Source organism: Carcharhinus amblyrhynchos, chromosome 17, assembly GCF_965287045.1.
Source record: "Carcharhinus amblyrhynchos chromosome 17, sCarAmb.v2.hapA, whole genome shotgun sequence".
Lineage (NCBI taxonomy): Eukaryota > Metazoa > Chordata > Chondrichthyes > Carcharhiniformes > Carcharhinidae > Carcharhinus > Carcharhinus amblyrhynchos.
This window is the reverse complement of record NC_137340.1, coordinates 10,572,082-10,598,946: the sequence shown is the minus strand read 5'-3', so window position 1 is coordinate 10,598,946 and position 26,865 is coordinate 10,572,082. Positions and strand designations below refer to the sequence as shown.

The 26,865-nt window shown below is 42.7% G+C and overlaps 1 protein-coding gene across 2 annotated transcripts in view; it reads right to left on the bottom strand.

Moving 5' to 3' along the window:
* Window positions 1-23,239: 23,239 nt before the first annotated feature.
* Window positions 23,240-26,865, bottom strand: part of pcdh15b (protocadherin-related 15b) — a 1,349,261-nt gene continuing 1,345,635 nt past the window's right edge. For both annotated transcript variants that reach the window (XM_080205466.1, XM_080205467.1), the window contains one exon: window positions 23,240-26,839. In XM_080205466.1, coding sequence (XP_080061592.1) covers window positions 26,264-26,839 — 576 coding nt within the window. In that variant the 3' untranslated portion in view covers window positions 23,240-26,263. The remainder of the gene's footprint in view (window positions 26,840-26,865) is intronic.

The following is a 26,865-nucleotide window of genomic DNA, read 5'->3' as shown; positions in this document are numbered from 1 at the left end:
AGCACAGTACAGACACGAAGGCCCCACAGTGCGAGCACAGTACAGACACGCAGGCCCCACAGTGCGAGCACAGTACAGGCACGAAGGCCCCACAGCGCGAGCACAGTACAGACACGAAGGCCCCACAGCGCGAGCACAGTACAGGCACGAAGGCCCCACAGTGCGAGCACAGTACAGGCACAAAGGCCCCACAGTGCGAGCACAGTACAGGCACGAAGGCCCCACAGTGCGAGCACAGTACAGACACAAAGGCCCCACAGTGCGAGCACAGTACAGGCACAAAGGCCCCACAGTGCGAGCACAGTACAGGCACAAAGGCCCCACAGTGCGAGCACAGTACAGGCACAAAGGCCCCACAGTGCGAGCACAGTACAGGCACAAAGGCCCCACAGCGCGAGCACAGTACAGGCACGAAGGCCCCACAGTGCGAGCACAGTACAGGCACAAAGGCCCCACAGCGCGAGCACAGTACAGGCACGAAGGCCCCACAGTGCGAGCACAGTACAGGCACAAAGGCCCCACAGTGCGAGCACAGTACAGACACAAAGGCCCCACAGTGCGAGCACAGTACAGACACAAAGGCCCCACAGTGCGAGCACAGTACAGGCACAAAGGCCCCACAGTGCGAGCACAGTACAGACACAAAGGCCCCACAGTGCGAGCACAGTACAGACACAAAGGCCCCACAGTGCGAGCACAGTACAGGCACGAAGGCCCCACAGTGCGAGCACAGTACAGACACGAAGGCCCCACAGTGCGAGTAGAGTACAGGCACGAAGGCCCCACAGTGCGAGCACAGTACAGGCACGAAGGCCCCACAGTGCGAGCACAGTACAGGCACGAAGGCCCCACAGTGCGAGCACAGTACAGGCACAAAGGCCCCACAGTGCGAGCACAGTACAGACACGAAGGAGCTGTTCGAATTGTGAAATCTGCCATGACGTGATCTGCCCTCGACAGCACCACAATTCTTTTCCAGGTGCACCAGGGTGACAATTTCTACTGCCAAGGATGTGTGGCCATCCAAACGTGGAACGATGTGAGTGGTGTACTGATGGAATGCTCGTTGAGAAGCAAAGCACACGATGATCACAATGCCCACAGACTCAGCCTCGAAGACCTGGTCAAACAGTCGGGATCCAGATCGCACATGGCCATGGTCAGTTGGCAATGCCCCACAGCCAAACAGTTATGTGGCATCCTCAGGCGGATGTCCTTTACATACGCGACGACCACTATCACTTCTGACAGATCCCTCAACCAGCACCAAAAGATGGTACGGCATCTCAATTGTCACACGACACAGACTCACTACACCAGTGGAGATAGAAGCTCCACCAGAGGACTATGCAGTGAACTCTGCATCCACTGGGTGCACTGGCAGGATGCACCAGCCTGAGAAAAACGACAGTGCAGCCAAATGGCATAGTCACATGTTGCGGGGGGGGGGGACAAGCTAAACACTAGTTTCCAGGGCTACGTGACCAACTGGTGTGCAACTGACCTTTGAACCTCATCTTTACAAAACAAAGAGGGGTGGGTGAGAGGGTGAGGTGAGTGAGGCAGGATGGGCAATGCACCAGCCACAGCAGCTTAATCCATATTTCACCACGTGTACATTGTTATGTACTGTTAGCCTGTTCAATCTGTATGTTATAAAATGGTTCGTATGCAGTTACTGTTTGTGAACTCCTTGTGCACGAGTCGCAAAAACCCAGCTTGCAGGTGCAGCAGGTGGTCAGGAAGGCGAATGGGATGCTGGCCTTTATAGCGAGGGGAATTGAATATAAAAGTAGGGAGGTCTTGCTGCGGCTGTATAGGGCATTGGTGAGGCCGCAGCTGGAGTACTGTGTGCAGTTTTGGGCACCGCACTTGCGGAAGGATATATTGGCCTTGGAGGGAGTGCAGAGGAGGTTCACTAGGCTGATACCGGAGATGAGGGGGTTGGACTATGAAGAGAGATTAAATAGACTGGGTTTGTACTCGTTGGAGTTTAGAAGGATGAGGGGGGATCTTATAGAGACGTATAAGATAATGAAGGGGATGGATAGGATAGAGGTAGAGAGATTCTTCCCGCTTAGAAAGGACAACAGGACGAGAGGGCACAGCCTCAAGATAAGGGGGGGGGCGTTTTAGAACGGAGTTGAGGAGGAACTTCTTCACTCAAAGGGTGGTGAATCTCTGGAATTCTCTGTCCACTGAAGTGGTGGAGGCTGCCTCGCTAAATATATTTAAGTCACGGGTAGATAGATTTCTGATCAGTAAGGGGAGAAAGCGGGAAAGTGGAACTGATCCACTCCAGATCAGCCATGATCTTATTGAATGGCGGGGCAGGCTCGAAGGGCTAGATGGCTACTCCTGCTCCTATTTCTTATATTATTAACTCTGCTACATCTCAGTAACACTGGATGTCCCAATTTCAAGGGGAAGGTACAGACTGAGCGCTCATGTGATGATGTGGCTATTTAGGGGTATGTGTCAGGAACACGGGAATTCTCCCCGGTGCATGGACAGAGCACAGGCATAGTTTGTTTGTTTCAAGTCCTTAATCGCCAGTCTTTGGGAACCCAGCGCTTCTACACATGTGAACAAATCAATACATGGATTAAAATTTATTGCTTAATATTCCTGAGAATTGCTGTATTTCCTTACACCTCTACAATCATTTCCATTGCTTCCCAGTCCTCACTCAATCTTATCCTGCTCACTAATTCCCACTGTTCGATCACCTGCATCTTGTTCCACTCTCAGTTCCACAAACATATCACCCTTTCCTTGCTTAGCTTTTAAATTTACAACAGTGAGCTCAGTCATGGCTCATGTAAAATAATCTCTTTATTGGCCTCATCCCAATTGCCCTCTGCCAATGTCACTAACTCTTGTGTCCTATCTGGCTTTCCCTGCTACTTTCAGTCACTGTACTATCTCACACTGCTCTCTGAAACTCTAAAATATCCAACCCATTTCTAATTCTCTCCAAACTTTCCTTTGCAACCAAAATGCTAAATCTTCTTTCAAAGAGTTCCTTTACTGCCCATTTCTCCTCCATGAAGCAGTTTGGGCATTTATTATAAGCGAGTCCTTATTGTCAGAGAGAGATTATGATGAATTTATAAATCCCCCTTTTAAGAGCGACAGAATACAATGCAAATATGTCAAACATATACTCACTGCCGTGCATATGAATGAAGTCAAAAGGTGTGAAATTAAGTGAATAAATATGCATACCTTTCACTAATATGATAGTTTATGCAGTAAATAAAGTAAATAAATGCCTGATAATTTGCAATACAGCCATCAATGTTAACAGCACTCTGGGTTAAAACAAGATATTGAAGACTTGATAACTGGATGCACCACAACACTGTAAATGATTTAAGAAGTTTAATTAAAGCATGTATAACTCAGTGGATTGAATTGGACCTTTTAATCATTCCAGACTTCTGTCTTTCTTCCCTCGACAGCATAACATTGTAATTACCTCATTGTTGCCTGTGACCTTCACAGGTAAACAAAACACATTTAGCTGTAGAAAGAACAAGGTGCTAAACTTTAGGCTTTATGAAGCTCTATAAACTTGAAAAGTTACAACAACTCCAGTCACGTGTGTACGAACAAGTAAAACATAATTGGCACTAAAGGAACTTTGTAGTACCTTGCTGAAATACTTTACACTAAACTAGCACTGTTGACAGCATTTTCTGCATCTCAATAAGGCAACATGCCAACAGGATGCTTATTTATCTTGTCATCTAAAATACACTCTTCCCCCATAGCGCCCCAAAACCAATTTTATTCTGAAATTTCATTAAAAGTAATGTCACTGGTTACTGAAGACTGGTGCATTGTTCATTGTGGTAACCCTGTATTTCTCAATGACATTGAAGTACTTCTCTATTACACCCCAGATAATGTTGATAAGGCACATATTGATTCAGTGATCCATATAACCCGTAGTCTATGAGAACAGATAATAAATGCTCAAGCTTAAATAGAAAAAAATCAAAAATTCCATCTGTTCCATCTGATTACCTCCTTACATACTGAAGCAGGGTATTGTTTTTTTTTAAAAATGCCAATACAATTTTTAAATTAACTATAACTTGCCCCCATTTGTGGTTGTGGAATTTAGCAAATTAATCACACGAATGGATAATTCAATCAAAATAAATGGTACAAATAAATTAAAGCTCTATGCTGTAATGCAAAGTCATCTATAAAGGTAATTTTGTTTCATTGATTAGGACCAGCTAACCATCAATGTATTCTTCCGATTTGCTCCAAGGGTCATTTAATTTACAAATTATAAAATAGCATAGCGCAGAGATTCGTTCTGGCATTCCTATTCATTTGGTGCACAACGTATTCATTGAGCTAATCCCAATTACTGTACTTAAAACATTTCACTAAGTGGTTTCTTCTCAAGTGATCCATACTCTGTACCACTACATACCTTATGACTTCATTCATATGCACGGCAGTGAGTATATGTTTGACAAATTTGCATTGTATTCTGTCACTCTTAAAAGGAGGATTTATAAATTCATAATAATCTCTCTCTGACAATAGGACTCACTTATGATAAATGCCCAAACTGCTTCATGGAGGAGAAATGGGCAGTAAAGGAACTCTTAGAAAGAAGATTTAGCATTTTGGTTCGTTGTTGAATGTCCGTGATTCACATTTATTGCAGTTTATAAGTGATGCTATTGTGCCAAATAATAAAAGTTCTCACTTTGTGGCACCTGGGAAAGTCATGTGGAACATAAGGCAAAGACAGGTAATACAGTAATGTCAAGATATTAGACATTCAGAAGGAAATACAGATTCAACAGGGGGTTCACAGGATGCTTAGAGTATGGAGCTGATGATCACAAGGAATAGTTGAGGTGACCAGATAGATACATTCAAGGGGGAAGCTGAAGAAATGAGGGGGAAAGGAACAGAAGGATATATTGATAGGGTTCAATTAAGAGGAATGGGAGGATACTCAAGTGGAATAAAACCTCCAGTATATTGAGCTGAATTGCTTGTGAATGACCTAGACATTCTATTTAAATAATAAGGGGGCAATTATCTTAAATTGCAACTTCCTAGGATATTTATAGTGCTTCGACTTACGTCCATCTCTAATTTCCACATTCAAACACTGCCTAGAAGGTGTAAAGTTGCAAGTTCCCACTAGTTCAATTTGATTTTGAAGGTAATGCAATAACAAGAATAATCTGCAACAGAGGCAGATCTGTGTGCCTGCAGCGAAACCTTAATCATTTACCTCTAAAATGTAAGATAATATCACGAGAATGGGAATAATTACCTCCAAGTATCTCCAGAATAGCTGACAAAGCCTTGCTATCACACATATTCAAACAGATTGGAGCTCCTTGGTACAGGCGTCAATTGGTGCTCCAGTGTCTAGGCTACAATTGCTGTTCCAATGTCGAAAGTGGACAAGACTGCACCCATAACCTGATTAATTTACGATGGCCTTGCTTAGATAGCTCCTGGCCCAACTCATTGCCCTGGGCTTAACTGGTGGAAAGCAGGATTTTCACCACAGAATGAGAATGCTGTTTAATTTGTATTAATGGCTTATGCACAACTGAGAACCTGCCGTGTTTAGCACTTTGGAATTGGCTCATTTGGCTCTGCTTACTGTCCTTGTTCGTCAATGTGAACAGGACAGCAGTGAGAGAAAAATCTTTTAAAGAATCATTGCTAGAGGTTGACCCATTTCAGTGATTGGGCAAAGGCCCAATAATTATGTTCAAATACATATCCTATGATGATCCTAGCGTCCAAATGCCACTTTTATGCAAATCAACAGAACAACTGCTACTTTATCAACCCATGCACAGATCACAAGTGGTAGAGGGAGAGCCAGGAATAGAACTTGCAGATGCTTCATTTGTCCTCTCAAACCTGGCTAGAAAGGCCCAAAGTTATATACCCTCACTTCTCAAAGAGCAAGATGTGAGAAAGTTGTGCTTCTTCATCGAAGCATTCAGTGTCCTATGTCACGTCCAGCACAGGGCCTGCATAAGAACATAAGAAATAGGAGCAGGAGTAGGCCATCTAGCTCTTCGAGCCTGCCCCGCTATTCAATAAGATTGTGGCTGATCTGAAGTGAATCAGTTCCACTTTCCCACTTTCTCCCCATAACCCTTAATTCCCCTGCCTATCAGAAATCTATCTAACCGTGAATTAAATATATTCAACGAGGTAGCCTCCACCACTTCAACGAGCAGAGAATTCCAGAGGTTCACCCCGTTTTGAGTGAAGAAGTTCCTCCTCAACTCCGTTCTGAACTGCCTCCCCCCCCTCTTATTTTGAGGCTGTGCCCTCTAGTTCTGCTATCCTTTCTAAGCAGGAAGAATCTCTCTACCTCTACTCTATCCAACCCCTTCATTATCTTGTAAGTCTCTATAAGATCCCCCCTCAGCCTTCTAAACTCTAATGAGTACAGACACAGTCTATTCAATCTCTCTTCATAAGCTCACACCCTCATCTCCGGCAGCAGCCTGGTGAACCTCCTCTGTACTCCCTCCAAGGCCAATATATCCTTTCGCAAATACGGGGACCAAAATTGCACTCAGTACTCCAGTTGCGGCCTCACCAGTGCCCTGTACAGTTGCAGCAAGACCTCCCTGCTTTTATATTCTATCCCCCTCGCTATAAAGGCCAGCATCCCATTCGCCGTCTTGATCACCCGCTGCACCTGGAGACTGGGTTTTTGCAACTCATGTACAAGGACCCCCCAGGTCCCTCTGCACTGTAGCATGCTGCAGCTTTACACCCTTTAAATATTAATCCCTCCTACAATTATTTCTATCAAAATGGATAACCTCACATTTGCTAACGTTATGCTCCATCTGCCAGGTCCTCGCCCACTCGCTCAGCCTATCCAGATCTCTCTGCAGACTTTCCGCGCCCTCCACGCAATTTGCTTTTCCACTCATCTTCGTGTCCTCAGCAAATTTTGTTGCCTGACACTCAGCCCCCTCCTCCAGATCATCTATGTAAATGGTAAAAAGTTGAGGCTCCAGCACCAATCCCTGCGGCACTCCACTAGTCACCAACTGCCAACCAGAAAAGCACCCATTGATTCTAACTCTCTGCTTCCTGTTAGACAACCAATCCTCAATCCACGCTAACACTTTATCTCCAACTCCATGTGCCCTAACCTTCTGAAGCAACCTTTTGTGAGGCACCTTATTGAACGCCTTCTGGAAATCCAAAAACACCACATCCACCGGTTCCCCTCTGTCAATCGCACTAGTCACATCTTCATAGAAATCCAATAAATTCGTTAAACAAAACTTCCCTTCACGAATCCGTGCTGTGTCTGCTTGATCAAACCATTCTCTTCTAGGTGTCTTGCTATTCCTTCTTTGATGATGGATTCTAGCATTTTACCAACTATGGACGTCAAGCTAACTGGCCTTTAATTCCCTGCCTTTTGCCTGCTACCTTTTTTAAACAGTGGCGTAACATTAGCCGTTTTCCAATCCTCCGGCACTTCTCAGAGTCCAGCGAATTTTGATAAATAATTAGTAAGGCATCTGCTATTACTTCTGCCATTTCTTTCAGAACTCTGGGATGCATTCCATCCAGTCCTGGGGACTTGTAGCTCACTGCCACAGCTGGCACTGCATTGCCCATTGCAATCTCTGTGTGACGACTTTGACTCCAGCTCCTCTAAAGCTTTTTAGAAAGACCAGTGAGCTTGTATGGGTAATGGATGAGCAATGCTGTGTTTGCAAAGCATTTTCATTGCTTTTCCCTTGGACAATCGCACAATATATCTGGAGTTCACCATGAACCAGAGGTCACGCTCAAGCTCATTAATGTGGACTTGTTATATGGCCGCAGGAACTGTTTATGCTCCACAGAATACCCCTCACACCTATCTCCATCTTACACCATCAACACTGTCCTTCTGTTCCAATCTTCTTCAACTTCTCCTTAAATATGGCAACTGTCTCATATACAAACAAGTTCTCCATTCTAACAGCTCTCTGGGTAAAGATCTTTCTCCTAAACTCCTTATGGATATATTATTGATCTTATTTATTCCTGAATCTGGGCTTCTCCACAGGAAGAAACATCTTCCCGATTGAAATCCTCCAAAGTTTTGAAGACCTGTAATATTCAAACTAATATTCAGCCTTCTCTTTTCGTAGAATCATAGAATCCCTACACTGCAGAAGGAAGCTATTCGGCCCATTGAGCCTGCACTGACAGCAATCCCACCCAGGTCCTATCTCTGTAACACCACATATTCACCCTTTCTGATCCCCATGACACTAAGGGTCAATTTAGCATGACCAATCCACCTAACTTGCACACCTTTGGACTGTGGGAGGAAACCGGAGCACCCGGAGGGAACCCATACAGACATGGAGAGAATGTGCAAATTCCACACAGACAGTGACCCAAGACCAGAATTGAAACCAGGTCCCTGGCGCTGTCAAGCAGCAGTGCTAACCACTGTGCCACCGTGCCGCCCAATGTATTTGAATATATTTTCTGGTGTAAAGAGCCTCAGTCTTTAAGGCCCCTTGATCTTTCAGATCTAAGTTTATTGAATATACTCCTCAATAACTGCAGAATTCGCGGTCTATAGTCTGCTAATGTGAACAATTTATGACCTCACTGGAACTTGCAAAATTAACATTATATCATCAATAAAGTAGCCTCTACACTAAGATTATCATTTCCTGAGTGGTGGTAATGGACACAAAAAATTACCAGCAGTCAAGGTATTCCCTTCATCGTTATTTCAAAATAAATTGGCAACTACGAGAATCACCTTCAAGGGGATGGAATAAATCCATAAAGCTAGTTGAAGATAGTTATTAACACATGAATCAAAGAGCTAGGTTACACACAATGCCAGATCTATAATTTAGCAATGAGCTTGAAATGGTTAGCAATCTGGATGCGAGGGAAGCGTTAGGACATAAGTAATCATAATAAGATAGATCTATTATTCAGGGAGGTTGAAGGCTCAACAATAAAAGTTAAAGATCACAAGCCAGAATAGGAGGGAAGCTATGAAGAACCCATCAGGAATTTGCATGGTCTTGGATGTTTTTTTGATGTAGACAACAAGTAACAGATTGCTGAAATGAAGTGTGGAAAATGTAATAAAATTTATTGAAATGTAAATGTAATAAGGCTTGTTGAAAGAATAGGTAGATCATTTAAATACATATAGGCACAGATATTTATCAACATTTGTGAAACGAATATGTTTTGAGTGGGTGGAAGTCTCATCCAATATTTCAATGCAAACACATTTTAATGCAACAAATGTATCTGGAGAAAGGGATAATTACTTAAGGTCTGCCTGACATAATGTTGAGTAAATTGGATTTGCATTGTGCTGTCTGTAAATCCAGATGGTGAAATGGAGGTTTGTGTGTTTGTGTGTGTGCATGTGTTTGGGAGGAGGGGTGATTTAAGGCCAATTAACACTGTTGGAAAACTCATTACTAGCTTTTTAGGGGTTCAAGTTCAAAGTTATATAGAGCCACATAGTTACCCTTACTGTCAGAAACAAGACACCTGAAGAGAGGCGGGTACAGAGTGGGTAGCCAGCCGTGACTGCTGTAGGCCATCATCCCAGCCCTATTAGAGGGTCAGCGGGGCAAAGGGGGACTGAGTATTTGGTCAGGAGTGCCCTTGCCACTGCATAGGTGGCAGAGAGAGTCGCCACTCAGTAGCTAGGCTTTGAATAAAGTCAGCTCAGTCCTAGCATCGTGTGTGCAGAAGAGCAGGAGTAAAGGTGCCAAGGGGTATTGGGTAACCAACTGCCTAGCTGGTACAGCTGTCAGATTTTGCACTCAGTGGCAAAGGGACAACACCTTTTACAGGAAGGGCAAAATCCCAGACGTCAAGACAGGGAGGGTGGGTTGGAAGGCGAAGTGAGATCAAACCCTTGTCATGGGATTGACCACTAAAGATGGAGCTACCTGGAGATGAAATTCAGTGTTGCAGAAGACATATATCAGTGCCCAGATCAGTGAAGGCCTTGTACCTCAGGACCACATTGAAATTCTTCACTTCCAAGGATGAGCTGCAGTCCTGAGTGCCATCAGCATGTTACTGCATCTCAGGAGAGAAGACCTCTTTGCCCAAGTTGAACAGTACATTTATTTCACAACAGGGATTGCAAGGAAAGGGTGTGTTTGATTTTGTCTCCATCACTAGTTATCCTAGGTGCAAAACATCATTGATTGCACCAATTTCATAGAATCCCCATACAGGAAGGCCATTCAGCCCATCTGACTCTCCAACAGAGCATCTGACTGCTGCCCTATCTCCATTATCTCACACATTTCGCCCACTAATTCCCTAAACCTACTCATTTTGGGACACCAAGGGAGAATTTAGCATGGCCAATCCACCTAACCTGCACATCTTTGGACTGTGGGAGGAAACCGGAGCACCCAGAGGAAACCCACACAGACATGGGGAGAACATGCAAACTCCACACAGACCAAGACTAGAATTGGACCTGGGTCCCTGGCACTGTGAAGCATCACTGCTAACTACCGTGCCAACATGCCACCCACAATTGGCCACTAAGATCAGTCAACAGGAAGAGACTTCACTCCCTTGACGCCCAAACGGCCTGTGACCACAATGAGAGCTGCCTCCATGTGTGAGTTCACATTATTGCTAGCTGCTCTGACTCCTTCAATTTACTCCTGTGCATGCTGCCTCAAGTCACATCCAAAGTGCTTGGATGGATCCTCAGGGACAAAAGATATCTCTTGAAGAAATGACACAGACTCCTCTGCAGGAACCCCCCAGACAGAGGCAACGACTTGATCCAACCAGTGCCACCTGCTTGGTGGGACTAACATTGAATAGACCATCAGGTCTTTGAAGCTACAATTTGATGCTTTGAACAATTGGTGGTGCCCTCCAACATCAACCCCCTTCTGCAATGTTCTTGGTCATTGTCATGGTCTGCTGTTCTCTTCATAACATATCCATCCACTGAGGTGTGGGCTTTGACAATGAGTTTCACTGTGGAGGGAGCAGGTCAGACAGGATCAGGAAGAGGAGGCAGGGGAGATGGCATTGAGCAGACAAGAGACTCTGCTGCACGAGGAAGTGGGTTCTCCTATATATTTAAATCATTGCAGATTGCTTTAAGAGCTGATTCCAAGAGTTGATGGTGATGTCATTAAAGTGTTACAGAGGCTGCTGTTTATTTTTAGTTTGCGCTCCGTGCAGTGCAGAGAACATCTCTTTCAATAAAACCTGCTGTATGAATCCATGTGTGCAAATCACATTATTTTCTTTTTTGTTAAAACGCACAACTCCTAACATAGTTAGAACATTATAGCCTCCTCATGCCATTCTCCAGAAAAGAACACCTCTTACCTCTTCTGCATTGCCTTCAGCATTGGGTCCAGGTCAGCATGGGTGAAATGAAAGGCCATCCTGTCCGGAGTGTCAGATCGCCAGCTCCCCAGTGAAGTGGAAGTCTTTGGTACAAATCATACATCGCTCCCTCTGGATGACCAACAACCTCAGTGATGGCTGCCATGAGTGCCACACTTCAACTTAACCAGCTCCATTCCTATCCCTCCTGGCTCTAAGGTGGGTACAAAATAAGAACATCATCGCAATCTTTGGTTCCCAATATGAAAAACTGAATCATAATCAGTTTTCCATTGGAGGTAGGATTCTGTCCCAAAAGACAGATGTAATTCTGCTTCCCATCTTTGAGGTAAAAGTTCTGTCTGTTCATTGTACATATGCTGAGGTTACAGATGCTATAGGAAAGATAGAACAGGAGGTAAGAGAGGAAGATAAGTCGCACTTTTGATGAGGGAAAGCATCACAGCTGTATTGGGAGGGGCTATATTTGAGGATTTGGCCACTGAGTCTATATAGGTAAAACTGAGAAATAAGAAGGGGGAAATCACTTTGATAGGGTTGCACTGTGTTAGGAGATTACAGATAACTCCAAGAATAATAGGGTGGTAATTGTCAGGGATTTTAACTTTCCCAACATTGACTGGGGCAGCTATAGTATTAAAGGGTTGGATGGAGAGAAATTTGTTGAGTGTATTCAAGAGGAATTTCTCATTCAGTATGTGGATGGCCCGACTAGAGAGGGGGCAAAACTTGACCTCCTCTTGAGAAATAAGGAAGAGCAGGTGACAGAATTGTTAGTGAGGGATCACTTTGGGATCAGTGACCTTAATTCTATTGGTTTTAAGATAGCTATGGAGAATGATAGGTCTGGCCCAAAAGTTAAAATTCTAAATTGGGGCAAGGCCAATTTTGATGGTATCAGGCAGGAGCTTTCAAAAGTTAATTGGGGGAGTCTTCAGGAAGGCAAAGGGATGTCTGGTAAGTGGCAGGCTTTCAAAAGTGTGTTAACCAGCGTTCAGGGTAAACATATTCCTCTTAGAGTGAAGGGCAAGGCTGGTAAAAGTAGGCAACACTGGATGACTCGGATATTGAGGCCCTGGTCAAGAAGAAGAAAGAGGCACATGACATGCACTGTATTGAGTTATTGAACCTCACCATTACAAAATGTTCTCTCATCGTCAGCGTTACTGATGGGTAGGAGATCGAGAACACAGCTTCCATCTCTACAAAAAGTCAAAGCCAATAACATCACAAATGACCATGAGAGGGTAAAACAGTGTGAGGAGCAACTGAGTTTGGAACTTTAAACACAAGAACAGAACACTTGAATTACCAGTGCTGAAACCAGGGAGAGTGTGTGGGCCTGAGCCCAACAGAAGGGATGCACACACATTAAAAATACTCCACAACCTCCAACACGCAGGATTGATACAGAGCAGGGTATCATAAGGGGAAATAGCAGTATGGAGTATTTTTGCTCTCAAAAGGAGATTAGAGCAAGATTCAAGAGATTGATCAGAGGCTAACCTTGTGAAGTCTAAGAGGGGTTGGTGATTGGGGAGGCAGACCCTGATTTTTGGGGCGGGGGGAATTCTGGATCCTGCTTCCAGGTGGAAGGAGCAGAGGTAACTGAGAAGTTAAACTCCTGTCCCCTGAGGATATGGATGGAGCAGGGTGGAAGATCCAGTTTGGATGGAAGGAGGGAGTGGGGCAGTCGTAGTCTGGTTCCAGTTGCTTGCCGGGAGTGGGGGGGGGTTTTAATTTCCTCTCACTGTGGGGAGGGGGTGTTCTGGGTTCAGCGGCTGGGGGGGGCGTTACAGATGATCTATTGCCTCATGTTACAGTGGGGCTGGGTCATGGGAATATTTGGTTCAGCAACTTACAGCTTGGGTTCTTTCTCACTATTAGTCAAAAACTCCAAGCTAACTTTTGCAAAAATTCTGTACCTTACCGGGCAGGAAAATTAAGACAAATGTTGAATTTGTATTCTCCAACTCTCCATTACGTTTCTCTTGTACATTATCTGCTGATTAACAATTGGGATTGTGAGCCATTATTTTATTGCCTGTTGTTACTTGCGAATGAGGACAGAGATGGGGTGTAACCGGCCAGATTCAGTACTTACATTGCACCATCTGTCAGTCCAGTTCCTGCTTTCCAAACTCACTCATCAAATCAAGACCTACGAAGGCTCAAAAGTTGTAAATGCTGCTGGGTAATTGGTCTACCCACACCAGCGATAACATGTGGTTGGATTAAACCTGCCTGGGTACAACAGATGGGTATGTGAAAAAAAGTACTGGCAGCCAATTAGAGGGGAAGTCAACAATCCCAAATAATGCGTTTGAACTAACTTTGCAGCTTTTCTGAAGAAGTTAAGCAAGTTGACACAAGGGATCTTTCTTGCTGAAAAGCAAAGCAGCTGTGTGAATTGAAAAATGGCTTGCCACATCACACATTAAATTATGTCAAGAGTTTCCCTGACAATAGATGGCAGTAGCGTACAAGTAAAGCATGGCAGGCATCCAGACACGCTTGTAGTCTGCCTCCAGGGGATAGCTTTTACTACATCAGCTCTCGGATAAAAATGGCCATTCCTGCTGGGCCCACTGACCTGTGCTTCCAACACGTTAAAGCTCGTGCCAGGGAAGCAGGTTTGTAAAAGCTATTCCCTTCAAATTTGTCACAGGTATCATGAAGCATTTGCTTGTTAACCTGTCAGGCCAGTCGGTAATGCAACATGGGGTGCTGAAATGCTGAAGCGTTTAGCTATTCGGCATCTATCAACCTTTTCGAAATTTGTCAAAATAAAACAGAAAGTTGTCAGCGGAGCCCACCATTAATCAATTACATCTAAAGAACTGGGTCCTTTTATGGCATTTTTCATGGAGCAACAATGACAAGGTTGCCATTAACCTGAGAAATTAACAGCCTCAGTGACACACTTGTTGACTTAGTAACTGTCAGGTCCACTGGTTGTAATTGTTAAAACACTCTAATGTATTCACTATTTATTATTCTTTAGCCATTAAAAGGTCAAGCTATTTAGATATAGTTATAGGCTTATAACTTATTTTAAACCTAAATTTTAAAATTTGTTTTAAACCTATAAGAATACATTGGACAATGCAAATAATGTGGAATGATGTAAAATTTGAGTTTCAAGCAGGTTCCACTTTAACATGGGATGACACCAAACAGGTGGCATGGTGACACAATGGTTAGCACTGCTGCCTCACAACGCCAGGGTCCCAGGTTCAATTCTGGCCTCAGGTCTCTGTCTGTGTGGTGTTTGCACGTTCTCCCTGTGTCTGCATGGGTTTCCTCCCACAGTCCGAAGATATGCAGGTTAAGTTCATTGGCCATGTGAAATTGCCCCTTTGTGTCAGGGGGTTAGCAGGATAAATAAATGGGGTTATGGGGATAGGGCCTAGGTGGGATTGTATGATTCTAATCTGACAAAGGGTCTACCAGACTCAAAGCATTAGCTCTATTCTCTCTTCACAGATGCTATGATGTGAAGATGCCAGCATTGGACGAGGTTAGACACGGTAAGAAGTCTCACCACACCAGGTTAAAGTCCAACAGATTTATTTGGTAGCACGAGCTTTCGGAGCGCTGATTTCAGGATGCTGATGAAGGAGCAGCGCTCCAAAAGCTCAGGCTACCAAATAAACCTGTTGGACTTTAACCTGGTGTGGTGAGACTTCTTACTTCACAGATGCTGTCACAGCTGCTGAAATGTTCCAGTATTTTGTGTTTTTGTTTCAGATTCCAGCACCCACAGTAATTTTCTTTAAGTTAGTAGGTTGCACATAGGCTTGTAAAGCTGTAACTTGGATTCTGTCATGCCCGCAGATCACTAGCAAGACTGTTTGCCTTGCAGTTTTGATGCCACGGCCCACATATTCCTCACCTGATATTCTGTGGAGTGCCATCCTTTCCCCAGTTCAATTTACTGTATTTACGCCTTTCTGTCATTGCCTTGACCCTTTTTAGACTGGCATCTAAAATTCAAATGAATAATGTTATCCAGAGATATAATCATTTCCTTTCTTAGTATGCTATCACTAATTCTCAGAATAAGTTTGAAACCTATAAAAATACATTGGATAATATAAGTAATTTTTAGATTGTGGTAGTGTGGCCCTGTTAAGGGGCGAGCCTTCACAGACCATGTGACCGGGATGGAACAAGCATAGTGTATGTGCACAAACCTGGCCAATCGGGAGTGAGGGCATGCATTCCTTGGGTAGAAGGCTACAGTGGAAGTCAGGGTGTTGTTCGGGGTAGACCTGTATAGTTGTGCTGTTAAACCCTTAGTTGTCCTTCTCAGTCAATAAATCCTTTAGTTTGTTACTAACCACACTGAGTTGCCTCGAGTTACTACAGAGGTGATGTGCATTAAGACAACAGATATTATAAAATAATAGCCATCGGAAAGCTAAAGTATTCACATATTTGATGCATTTTATTAACAAACCAAACAGACATGATTGATTCTTTCAACATAAGCTTACGGACAAACACTCGTTTTAAAAAAATCAGAGACCAGGACGCTTTAATCACAGTTATAGAGCAGCCAGCAAAGTGACAGCCAAAGGCCAGCATGAAGCATACATCGACAAGGTTCATAGTCCTTGAAGGCATATTGGTGCATCTTATCAACATATAGGTGCTCTAAGTTTTTTAATCAATTAATGTAATTCTGATGAATATCTTTCGCCAAGATACCATTCTGTGCTGTTTTTCTAATATTCACAAAATGTGCACTGACAAGTTAACTTTTGTTTAGGTGTACGTCCTTCCAATCATCCTTTGCATAGGAAGCAGACTATTACTGATTGTTTAGTTATTCTCCTGAGGGCATTCATGGACTGAATATCCATGTGCCCCATCCCCGTCTGGACTGGTTTCTTGGTTCTGCTGCTTGTGAAACTCCATGCCATAAATGCAATTTCATCTGCTCAGTTAGTTCTTCCATCTCTTTCTTATCTATTTCAACTTCACTCTGGATACAGCATTGCAAATCAATATCTTAGGAGTTTTATTGCATCCAACTATTCAGCAAGCTGGATTCGGAGGAGAAAAATATTGAAAATTGGATGAGATTCACACTGGGTGGATCTGCTCTGGTGGGGGCCGTGAAGACAAACAAAATCAGAACAGTCATTTCAAAGTGGCATGTGATGTCTTGCTGTCCAGTCTTTCCTTCCCTTCCCTTATCTCTGCACCCTCCTGACATAGTAAGGAGTCTCACAACACCAGGTTAAAGTCCAAGAGGTTTATTTGGTAGTAAATGCCACTAGTTTTCAGGCCTCTGACCCTTTTTCAGGTGACCCTTCATCACTTGACCAAGGGTCAGAGGCCCAAAAGCTAGTGGCATTTGCTATCAAATAGACCTGTTGGAGTTTAACTTGGTGTTGTGAGACTTCTTACTGTGTTTACCCCAGTCCAACGCCGGCATCTCCACATCATGACCCTTTTGACATCCCATCCCAAGTCATCGAACTTGTGTGCAGGATCAAACAATCGGCACACTTCAAACCTTTGCGGTCTGCTGCATTGTGAACTGTAGCGCCAGTACGTTTTACTGTTACACTGCCTCTTTGAGGATGAGTTATACCAGTCTCTGCTTCCAGTGCCTTTTCCTTCAGATTAATGGGGCTGATGCATTTCCCAATGGCCAAAGGCAGGTTGCCTCTTTCAATCAAGAACATTGTTGGGGGTTTGGGGGCGGGGGGTTGGCGGCTAGCAAATGTTTTATGTTGAGAACGAGTATTAATAATAGAGGGAAAAGCACAATGCTTGGAAGATATTATATACTAGCATGTTAAATTGAGAATCCTCTTGCGCCACAATTATTCTTCAAAGTACTGTGAGAAATAGGAAAAGGCTTCTTGCTTTAATTGACCAAACCTATAAACTCAGTAAGTTTGATATCGGTGTGAGGCTTTCTTGGCTCTGCAGTAAAGCTAAATGTGCAAGCTATTAATTGGAGATTGAGATCTGGCTTCAATGTGATGTGGAGTAGCACTTCCTCCTTTAAGGACTCCTATGCTGTTTTAGTTGTTCAGTTCAAACTCTGGTTCCAGACTTGCGTCACATTTATATTCGAAGTGCAGTGTCAGTGTAAAGGATTTGCACCAAAACCAGATTGGTGGTGTAACAAAAAATCCTTCAAATAAATGTTAGAAGATTTCTACAAGGGGGCTATTTTACAAGACCTTAGGGCATGGTGGGCGCTCATATACGACCCACTGTGGGTATACTGCCCATTGATATTAATAAAAGTGGATTTCCATTAAACACGACTAACATAATATTAATTGAGCTGCCAAAAAGCTTTATGATGAAGGTGGCAAATTAATGTTCAAATATATTTGGACATAAAGTCCAACACATTGATACTTTCTAAGCTGATTTTTAAGGGAACCTGGCGATGTGAGGAAAGTAAATGCTCAGCTGGTGAAAATCAACTTTTTTACATTATCGGAATGAAACACTGCTCCCTACAAATGTCCAAGGGGAACATGAAGATAATTCTGATAAGCATTAAAAGAAATGGGTTAAAGAAAATGATAAAAGGAAACTCGCATTTCTCCACAGCAGAAAGTCCCAAAGCAACCAATGAATTGCTTTTGAAGTGCTCTTATTCTTATATAGACAAACACAAACCAGGATCTTGGGATCTTTAACATGCCTCTGAACATAAAGACATGGCCTTGTGAAACATCTGTCAAAACACAAGCTGGTGCAGCACCCCCACTAATGTCACACTGCAGGCTCAGAATGGGCGTTCAAATCCTGGAGTAACTTTCTAATTCAGAGATGAGAATCTACCAACTTAGCTGATATTTGTTAACATGCTGTGCTCTCCTGGCACTGTCAGTTAACTCTTGGGACTTTGCACTGGCATATGGCTTGCTGGTATTCTGGAAAGCCCTGTTCTTGCTAACCTGTCTCATTACATTTGGAAGCGACAGATTGCCCAAGCATCAGCCTACTTTTTATTCAATATTCATTTATGGAATGCGGCCATCACTGGTCGTATCTATTCTTTCTCTACCTAATAGTATTATTTCCCAAATACCTTCTCGCAGATCTGATGCTCACTGGTTTATCCTAAACCCTCATTTGCTTCTTTGGATTAACCGTTAAGAGCTCTAAAATCTGGATGAAAACCTTTCCTAATATAAGCTCGTCCCATGATTCCACATGCCCCAGTGTTGGACTTATTTCTTATTGCAAATTTCATTACATTATCCTCTTTTCTCATAGAAATAGGCCATTCACCCCCAAAACTGTTGTGCCATTCATGAATTGATTTGTACGTATATACTAATTTTTAGTGGTTTCTTGTACTTGGAACTTATGCTTGGACCTGTCTCACCTAAATTTCTCCTCCTCACCATTGCAATAACATCAGAATCTATTTTTAAAATCCTTGTGCCACAGTTTTGTCCATTCATTTCATCTATTCATATCCTTTTTCAATTTGCTGCTAGCCACTACATTATTTACCGTGCCCTCAAAGTTGGTTGTGTAATTGGTTGGTCTCATGATCTTGCTTCAAATGTGTGAGAATCTTGGGGACTATATACTTGATTATTGCTGCAGTTTTATTATCCCACTGTTTGCAATCAAGTGCTGACTTCCTTTTCCTTCGTTCTGTTTATGCTTGCTTTTCTTAATCAGGGGTAAACATAGCTACATAACTCAAAACTGAAGAAATGAGCGTAACCAGGTAGCAGAAAGCAGCACAGTAAAACAAGTATGGAATGTTAATAGGAATACAACAGATATAAATATACTAAACTCCAATATTCAGTAACAAGTCAGATCAGAACCAGGAATTAAGGGTAACAAAGAAGAATTCAAACTAATCAACTCACAGAAATAATGCAGAAGATTAGCTCAGTCAAGGAAAATATAATGCTTTAAAACTAAAACTCTGGGCTGAACTTTACGTGCTTCCAGTGAGAGTGTTTCCTGTTTGGGTGGGTGGGCAGGGTGGAACTAAAATGGGCCTATCCCACCCACAAACTCTCCCCAATTATTCCTCCAAAAATCAGCAGTTCACCCGCTAGAATTAAATGAATAATTTAGGATCATTTGGTCATATTTTTCAAGCCAATTGACCCTCATAATACTCTGCCCACGCCATAAAATGTTAGACATGGGGCAAAGGGTGGCAGTGAGATTTTTAAACTTAAATGTTTAAAGGGCAGGAACAAGTTGGGGGGTGGGGGGTGGGGGTGGGTGACTGAGGGTGGGTTGCTCTTTGCTGGCTGCCCTTGGCTGATCATGGGGCAGTCCTTATCCTCTCTCATTTGAATCCCCCCATTTCTTCTTACTGCCTTCTTCCCTGCCCCTCTACCTAGCCCACCCAAACCCTCCCAACTCGCCTGCTTACCTGCTCTAAGGATCTATAGGCATTTTCCTCTGGTTCCAACAGCTGCCACTGACTCATTCCTGGCATTGCTGGAACTGATGGCGTCACCAGTCAGTTGGATTGGCTGACAGCTTCAGAGGAATGGGGCATCCATCACATTAAAGGGCAGGAGTTCCAATCGTCTCTCGTTAGTCTGCCGTGCAGTGCTTTATGGCTGTGGAACATGCCAACTCCAAGGTGTCAGTTAACCAACTTGGATCCAAAGTTGATGAAGAGGTCACTTAAAATGGTGGAAAGAAGAAAAACAGACTATACAAAGGGTGCTCAACTGGGAGAGAGTTTCCTTTGAGTAGATTGAAGTGGGTTAAGCATCCAGTCCATCAGACATCATCAATTTGAAGCCTAGGCTATTTGAAGGGTCAGTCAAGTCACATTTACTTACCACCAGCCAGCTGTGTGCTCCAAACAAGTGGAAACAGGCAGATTACTGGCTTCAAAGGGTCCATTTTTATTCACTTGTGGGACATGGATGTTGCTGGCTGGTCAGCATTTATTGCCCATCCCTAATTGCCCCTTGTTCAGAGGGCAGTTCAGAGTCATTCACATTGCTGTGGCTCTGGAGCCACATGTAGGCCAGGCCAAGCACAGCACAGCAGATTTCCTTCCCCAAAGGGCATTAGTGAACCAGATGGGTTTTTCTGACAATCAGCAATGGTTTCATGGTCATCAGTAGATTCTTAATTCTATATCTTTTTTTTGATTGAATTCAAATTTCAACTGCTGTGACGAGATTCGAACCGAGGTCCCCAGAGCATTAGCTGAGTTTCCGAATTAATAAACTAATCATAATACCACTAGGCGATCACCTTCCCCAGTGTTATGGAACACTGCGAGTGTCCCAAGTTGGTTCAAGTCCAATTCTGGGAAGTCATAGGATCCCTACAGTGCAGAAGGAGGCCATTCAGCCCATCAAGTCTGCACCAACTACAATCCCACTCAGCTCCTATCCCTGTATTTACCCTGCTAGTCCCCCTGACACTAAGGGGCAATTTACCATGGCCAATCAACCTAACCTACACATCTTTGGACTGTGGGAGGAAACCAGCGAACCAGAAGGAAACCCACATTGACATGAGGAGAACGTGCAAACTCCAGACAGACAGTGACCCAAGCCAGGAATCAAACCCGGGTCCCTGGCGCTGTGAGGCAGCAGTGCTAAGGACTGTGCCACCTAGCCATTATAGAAGGAGCATTAATGATTCACATTTCAATAGGGTGGTAATCAGGTCAGGAATCTTTCCAACAGTTCCCCAAAAGGGGGGAAAAAAAACATATGTGAAGATATGCTTAAAAAAGTGCCTTCAGCAAAGGTAAAGCACAGAGGCTGTCGATCAAAGTAAATTGAATGTAAATTTGAATCTATTGTGGGTGGAAAGTAGGACAGTAGAGGCCCAAGCTTTCTTTATTCAGACTGGGGAGAGCATTCCTGATCACCCTGGCTGTTAAAAAAAATTATGACTTAGAGACTGTTTTCTCCTCCCCAGGTTTGACTCAGTGGGTCCTGCTTGGTAGACCATTCAAATGCCATCAGAATCCAAACAAATTGAAGGGGGACATGCATGTGTCAGTGAGGTTCCTACTGGAGACAGTTAGGTACCTCAGCTGCCCGAAAGAAAAGAACAAGGGATGAATCAACGGGAACGGGGCTCTAAGTCTTGTGCGGCTATTTTAATTGCACATCGGCCCACTTCCACTACGTGGCGTGAGTTAACGTATCCTTCAAAATTTTCAGAGGGACCATGCCACAGGAAAAAAAAAGTTATGTTAGGCAAGGGTAGGAATTCTATTGGCCTGTTCACATACGAAAGCTGAATGCATTCATAATCTGTTATTTTTATTCAAATATCAACCCACTTAATAAACAGATTAATGCCTGCTTAGAAATAGCAGACAGAGAAGTGAGTGGAGCTTCTGTGCATGAATTTCTGTGATCAAAATTCAATTTGGTTATAAATAGGAGCAGAATTAGGTTATATTCGCCTCACACCTGCTCTGCCTCTAAAGAAAACCGCTGAACTCATCAACTCCACTTCCCTGTCCCATCTTGATACCCTTTGATCCTTTTATACTGTTCAAGATCTCTCATAATCTCAGCCTTTCATACACTCAGTGACTGAACATCTAAAGCCCCCTGGGGTAGAGAATTCCAAAGCTTCATAAGCTCTTACGGTGAGGAAATTGCGCCTAGTTTCAATTCGAAATGGACAACCCCTGAACCTGAAGCTATGATCCCTAAGGCATGATCTTAGATGCTGTTCACGCCATGCTCCCGCTGTAGTGAGGTCGGACAACTTGGCGGCCAGCCAAATCTCCGTCCACTGCAGCGGGATGGGAAAATCCTGCTGACATGAACGGTGGTAAGGTTCCAGCCCTAGACTTTCCATCGAGGTGAAAATAGCTTCTCCCACTTCTGTGAAGACAGAGTGAGCCCAATCTGAGGCTTCTTCAGAACTACTGGACTTTGCTGCCAGACCTGCTGAGTTTTTCCAGCAGTGTTTTTATTCCTTGACTCTTTTCTGAGTGACACACCTTGAACTACTGGGATTTTTTTTTTGTTTTTAAAGGAAGTTTTTGCCAAGTTCTCCATAAAAGATTAAAATGTGGAATGGCCTACAAAGCACGTTAAAACTAGAAAAGAATGAGCACGTAAAATACTGGAAAGTGAGATCTGAATGAAGTACTAAAGGAGGCCACTACTGTTGTTTCCAATAAACTCAAACCACTTGGATATCAGACGAACTATAAACTTGTCAGGTTTGCTGATGGTCCTAACCCTGGAGAACAGAACAGACTGAGCCAGAATCTATACAGATGGTAAGTTACATTTTGCACTCAAAGTCAAAAGCATGAAAACACAAGTGTACAAAAGAATGGAAATGAGCTGGAATAAAGAGACACAAAAAAGGGACATGGGATTAATAGAAGGTATTTCAATTGACATTTCTGGCTAAACACGATAAAGCAATTAAACCAGGGACGGCGGACATACATAGACCAGAAGAGTCAATTACATCTGTAGATGGACCAGATTTTAAAATGTGCTGGTCACACCACATTCAGTAAATCTTGGTTATCTTGTCATGAAAAGGATACATGCATTGGAAAGGGTACAAAGTGCAAGAAATTGATCCCAAGTGTAAAATGGATGAACCACAAGGAACAGTTTAAGAAGTTTAAACCTTACAATCATGAAAGAAGCTGGTTAAAAGATCAAAGCTATCAAAGATTGTAGATAAAGTAAGAACAGATTACTATTTAAACGTAAAGAAAGGAATAAGAATTTAAGAAGGTGAATTATTGAAAAGTAAATTTAAAATAGAAATTATGGACAATGTTTTTGTCCCAGTTGTTTAGAATGGGAGGATGTTGAACACAAAAAAGGTAGAAGTAGCTGTCAGAGTTATCACAGGGGTAAAACTTCAAATAAACTGATTTGCCTTTTCATACCTGACCTGTATTAATTTTTTCCTTTTCCTTGTCAATTCTGAAAGCTTTGCCTTGAACCATACTACAGGTACAGACTAACATCACTGAGAAAAACTGCCATCTGGGTGGCACAGTGGCACACTGGTTAGCATGCTGCCTCACAATGCCAGGGACCTGGGTTCAATTCCAACCTCAAGTCATTATCTGTGTGGAGTTTGCACATTTTCCCCACGTCTGCGTGGGTTTCCTCTGGGTGCTGCAGTTTCCTCCCGCAGTGCAAAGATGTGCAGTTTAGACTGATTTGTCGTGCTAAATTGCCCCATAGTGTCAGGGGGATTAGCTGGTAAATAAGTGGGGTTATGGGGATAGGGGATAGGGCACGGGGCACGATAAGTTTTGGTGCAGGCTCAAAGGGCCAAATGGCCTCCTTTATACTGCAGGGATTCCATGATTCTAATAATTAATTCAAAAATTAATTTTAATATTCTGCAGGTATAAAATATGTAAATCATTGTTTGGGCTGGAGTAGACCCAGTTTGTGAAGAACAACTGATTTAAAAGTTGACAGTGATTCACTTTAACAGGAGTCAATATCCAAATTGAAAATCTTTTAAAAATAATTTTTTAAACAAACATTTAAATCTTTGCTAAATGCTACATAAAGGCAAACAAAATCTTATGAGTATAATAAATTATAACTGCAACAAATTAAAACTAACATTTTTAGGAAAACATTTGGCTACCTCAAATTGTTCATGAAAACACTCCAGAATGAGGGCTTTGAGGAAAGATTTTGTGTCATTGAGAATGGGTATAGCGCTTACAATTATAGAAAATAGAAACAAATCTTGAGTTCCGAGTTTTAAAGTATCCTGATACTTGGGTTAACAATACACTAATCAAAGATGAAAACAAAGTTAGAGATGGGATCTTAGCCTCTCATTAGTGAGGATGGGAAAGTTGCTTTTGTTACTTACTGGAATATCAAAGTTTACAATTTACAGAAAAGAACGTGTGAGCAATTATTGTCCAGGTTCACATGTGCGAAATAGTCAGTTGGACAATGTAAGATTGGACTGTTCAGGCCCCTGAGCTGCATCGCAGTGCTGGCTTAGCTTTTATTTTATTGAAATAGTCCGGCCTGAATAATGTCCCAGTATAAAAATGCTACGTGCTACACTTCGTGCTAGTTATTATGAGGTGTTATTGAGAGCGAGGAAGGATCCTATGTGACAGCAGGATGTATGATTTACCAATACCTCTGGCTAACGCTTGATTAGTAAGTTGTGGCAATTTCTTTTTCTGAAGTTCAACTTCACAGAATGTAAAATGTAACTTGCAAGGTAATACATAAAAACTGTATTTGTTGGTTAGTCAATGCATAAAAAATGCTATCCCCTGTTGAAGGGAGAGAAATTCAGTTATCAGCTGAAATCCAGAATCTGTCAGGACCTATTCTGAACTGCATCAAGTGAGATTGGAATTTGTTAAATGAGCTTGCCAATGCAAAGGCACATGCCCTGAATACGTTATTCCTATTCTGTGCAAAAAAGACAGGTATTCTGTTTATGATTTTACCAATAGGCTTATGGGAAATATTTATTTTGCCTCTTTTGATCCACAGATTGAAAGTCCCATCTCACTAAAAGCCAGCACAAATTTTTGGAAGATGTTAAAATGCAGTGTCACCAGATAACTGCTTATTAAACCTCACATCAGGATTATCACAGCCGTGTAAGATACAAAAGATATAGCTATTTCTGTGGACGAAACTTCATTCAAAGTCATTACGATTTTGAACCCAGTTTACGCAACAGAAGACAATTAACACACATCAAAACTTAAAACCAAATAAATGAAAGAGGGGACAGGTTTGTAACTCAATTTTACGACTGTGGGAATGCTGAAGTGATGTTTCATTTTTCCTGAAAGAAAATGCTACACTAAGGCTCAGAAGAGTGTTGTCCAAGCCAGGTTGGCTAATTCTTTAACATCTTTCATTACTATAAATTAGCTGATGTGAAGTTTCGTATCCAATGGGAACCTATCAAAATCCCCACTCACAAAACGAGAAACAATAATATAATAGTGGGAAGAAGGGATGGAGGGGAGGTGCTCCAAAAGATAGCATTGTTTTAAATGTTTCTCAGACAATGGGGTGAAATTGGCCAAGGGCAGTCGCGCAAAACTGGCGGGTAGCGAATCAGAACCGATTTTCCACCACACATTTTCTACTGAAGTTCACACATTGAAAGTTCAAATTCTTTGAGGGGACACATTTCCTAATCTCACTGTCACCGTGTTTGAAATGAAAAGTATTGGCAATATTTCCCAAATCAAAGGAAAATAAAAACTGGCACAGTGTATAACAGGTTGCCGATTTGCAACAAACCTGTTCCACGCTGCTGCATGGACCAATTTTTAACCCCAATGTGATGTGACAATTCTATCAACTACTGAAGGCAATTGGATTTGTCAGATTGAGGCCACAGTTTGAAATCAGTGAAATCTGCAGGCATCTGCAAAAATGGATAAGAACAGCATTACGTTTAATGTAAAGGAACAAAATTACTTCAGAACCTCACAGAATAAATTTTTAGCTTTACTTCATAGTGATTCCCAAGCAGGGCAAGTGTCGGTACTGAGTCTATTATTTATACTTCTATGAACAAGCAAATAACATCTTCTCTCTGACAACGTAGCATCTTATTGAAAAGTTAGCAACTGTTTAGTGAGGGAAATCAATTGAAAGACAGCCACAGTCAGGGTATGAAATCTCTCTCATGTTTAGGAGGTTCTTTGCATTTAAAGATGTTGCCCATTTCTGTAAACATTGCAAATCTGGATGCTTGTCGAGTGCATTGAATGCAAATTACATAAATCAAAGTATATGCTTGAGGTGAACAAATTGGAAATCATTGTTACTTTTCCACAGTACCATAAAAAGTGAATTTTCTCAGTAACAGCAGTAAAAATTCTAAATCACAGTTTTGTCATTGGTATGTGTAGGTTATTCCAAGGTCCCATCCACAGTTCCTCCTCATCGGATTGTGTCTGATCACTGTGAGATTCAAATGGTTCCTTAACGTCTTCGTTGTCAACAGCCGTTTCTTGTTCATCTGTGCTTTTTGCTCTCTCGTTCTTTGCTTTTACTGTGCTCAGTCTGGACAGGCAGCTGTTAGGCCCCATGCTGCTGGAGGCCATGGAGCTACATGATGGCCTTGGGTTGAGATTGTCATTGCTGCAGGAAGCTGTTGCATTGGCCATTGGATTGTTCAACGGGACCTTTTCTTCCTGTGTTGCTGCCAGTTTGTCCAGTTTCTTAAAATGTTTTCCTACCCTTGCAGGGGAGGTCACTTTCCCGTTGGTTGGAGGGCAGCTGCGTCTTGTTCTTACGATCGATCCATTTTGAGCAATGTAGATATTACTGTTAATGTTGCTATGGTTACTTGGGTGTTTGATGCGAATCCTTTGTGCTTCTGGTGCACTGTCCTCACCCGTTGAGCTGGTTTCATACTCACGATCAACAACCAACTTTACTCGTTTATGGCGAGACCACTGTGTGAGGGAAAAGAAATATTTTA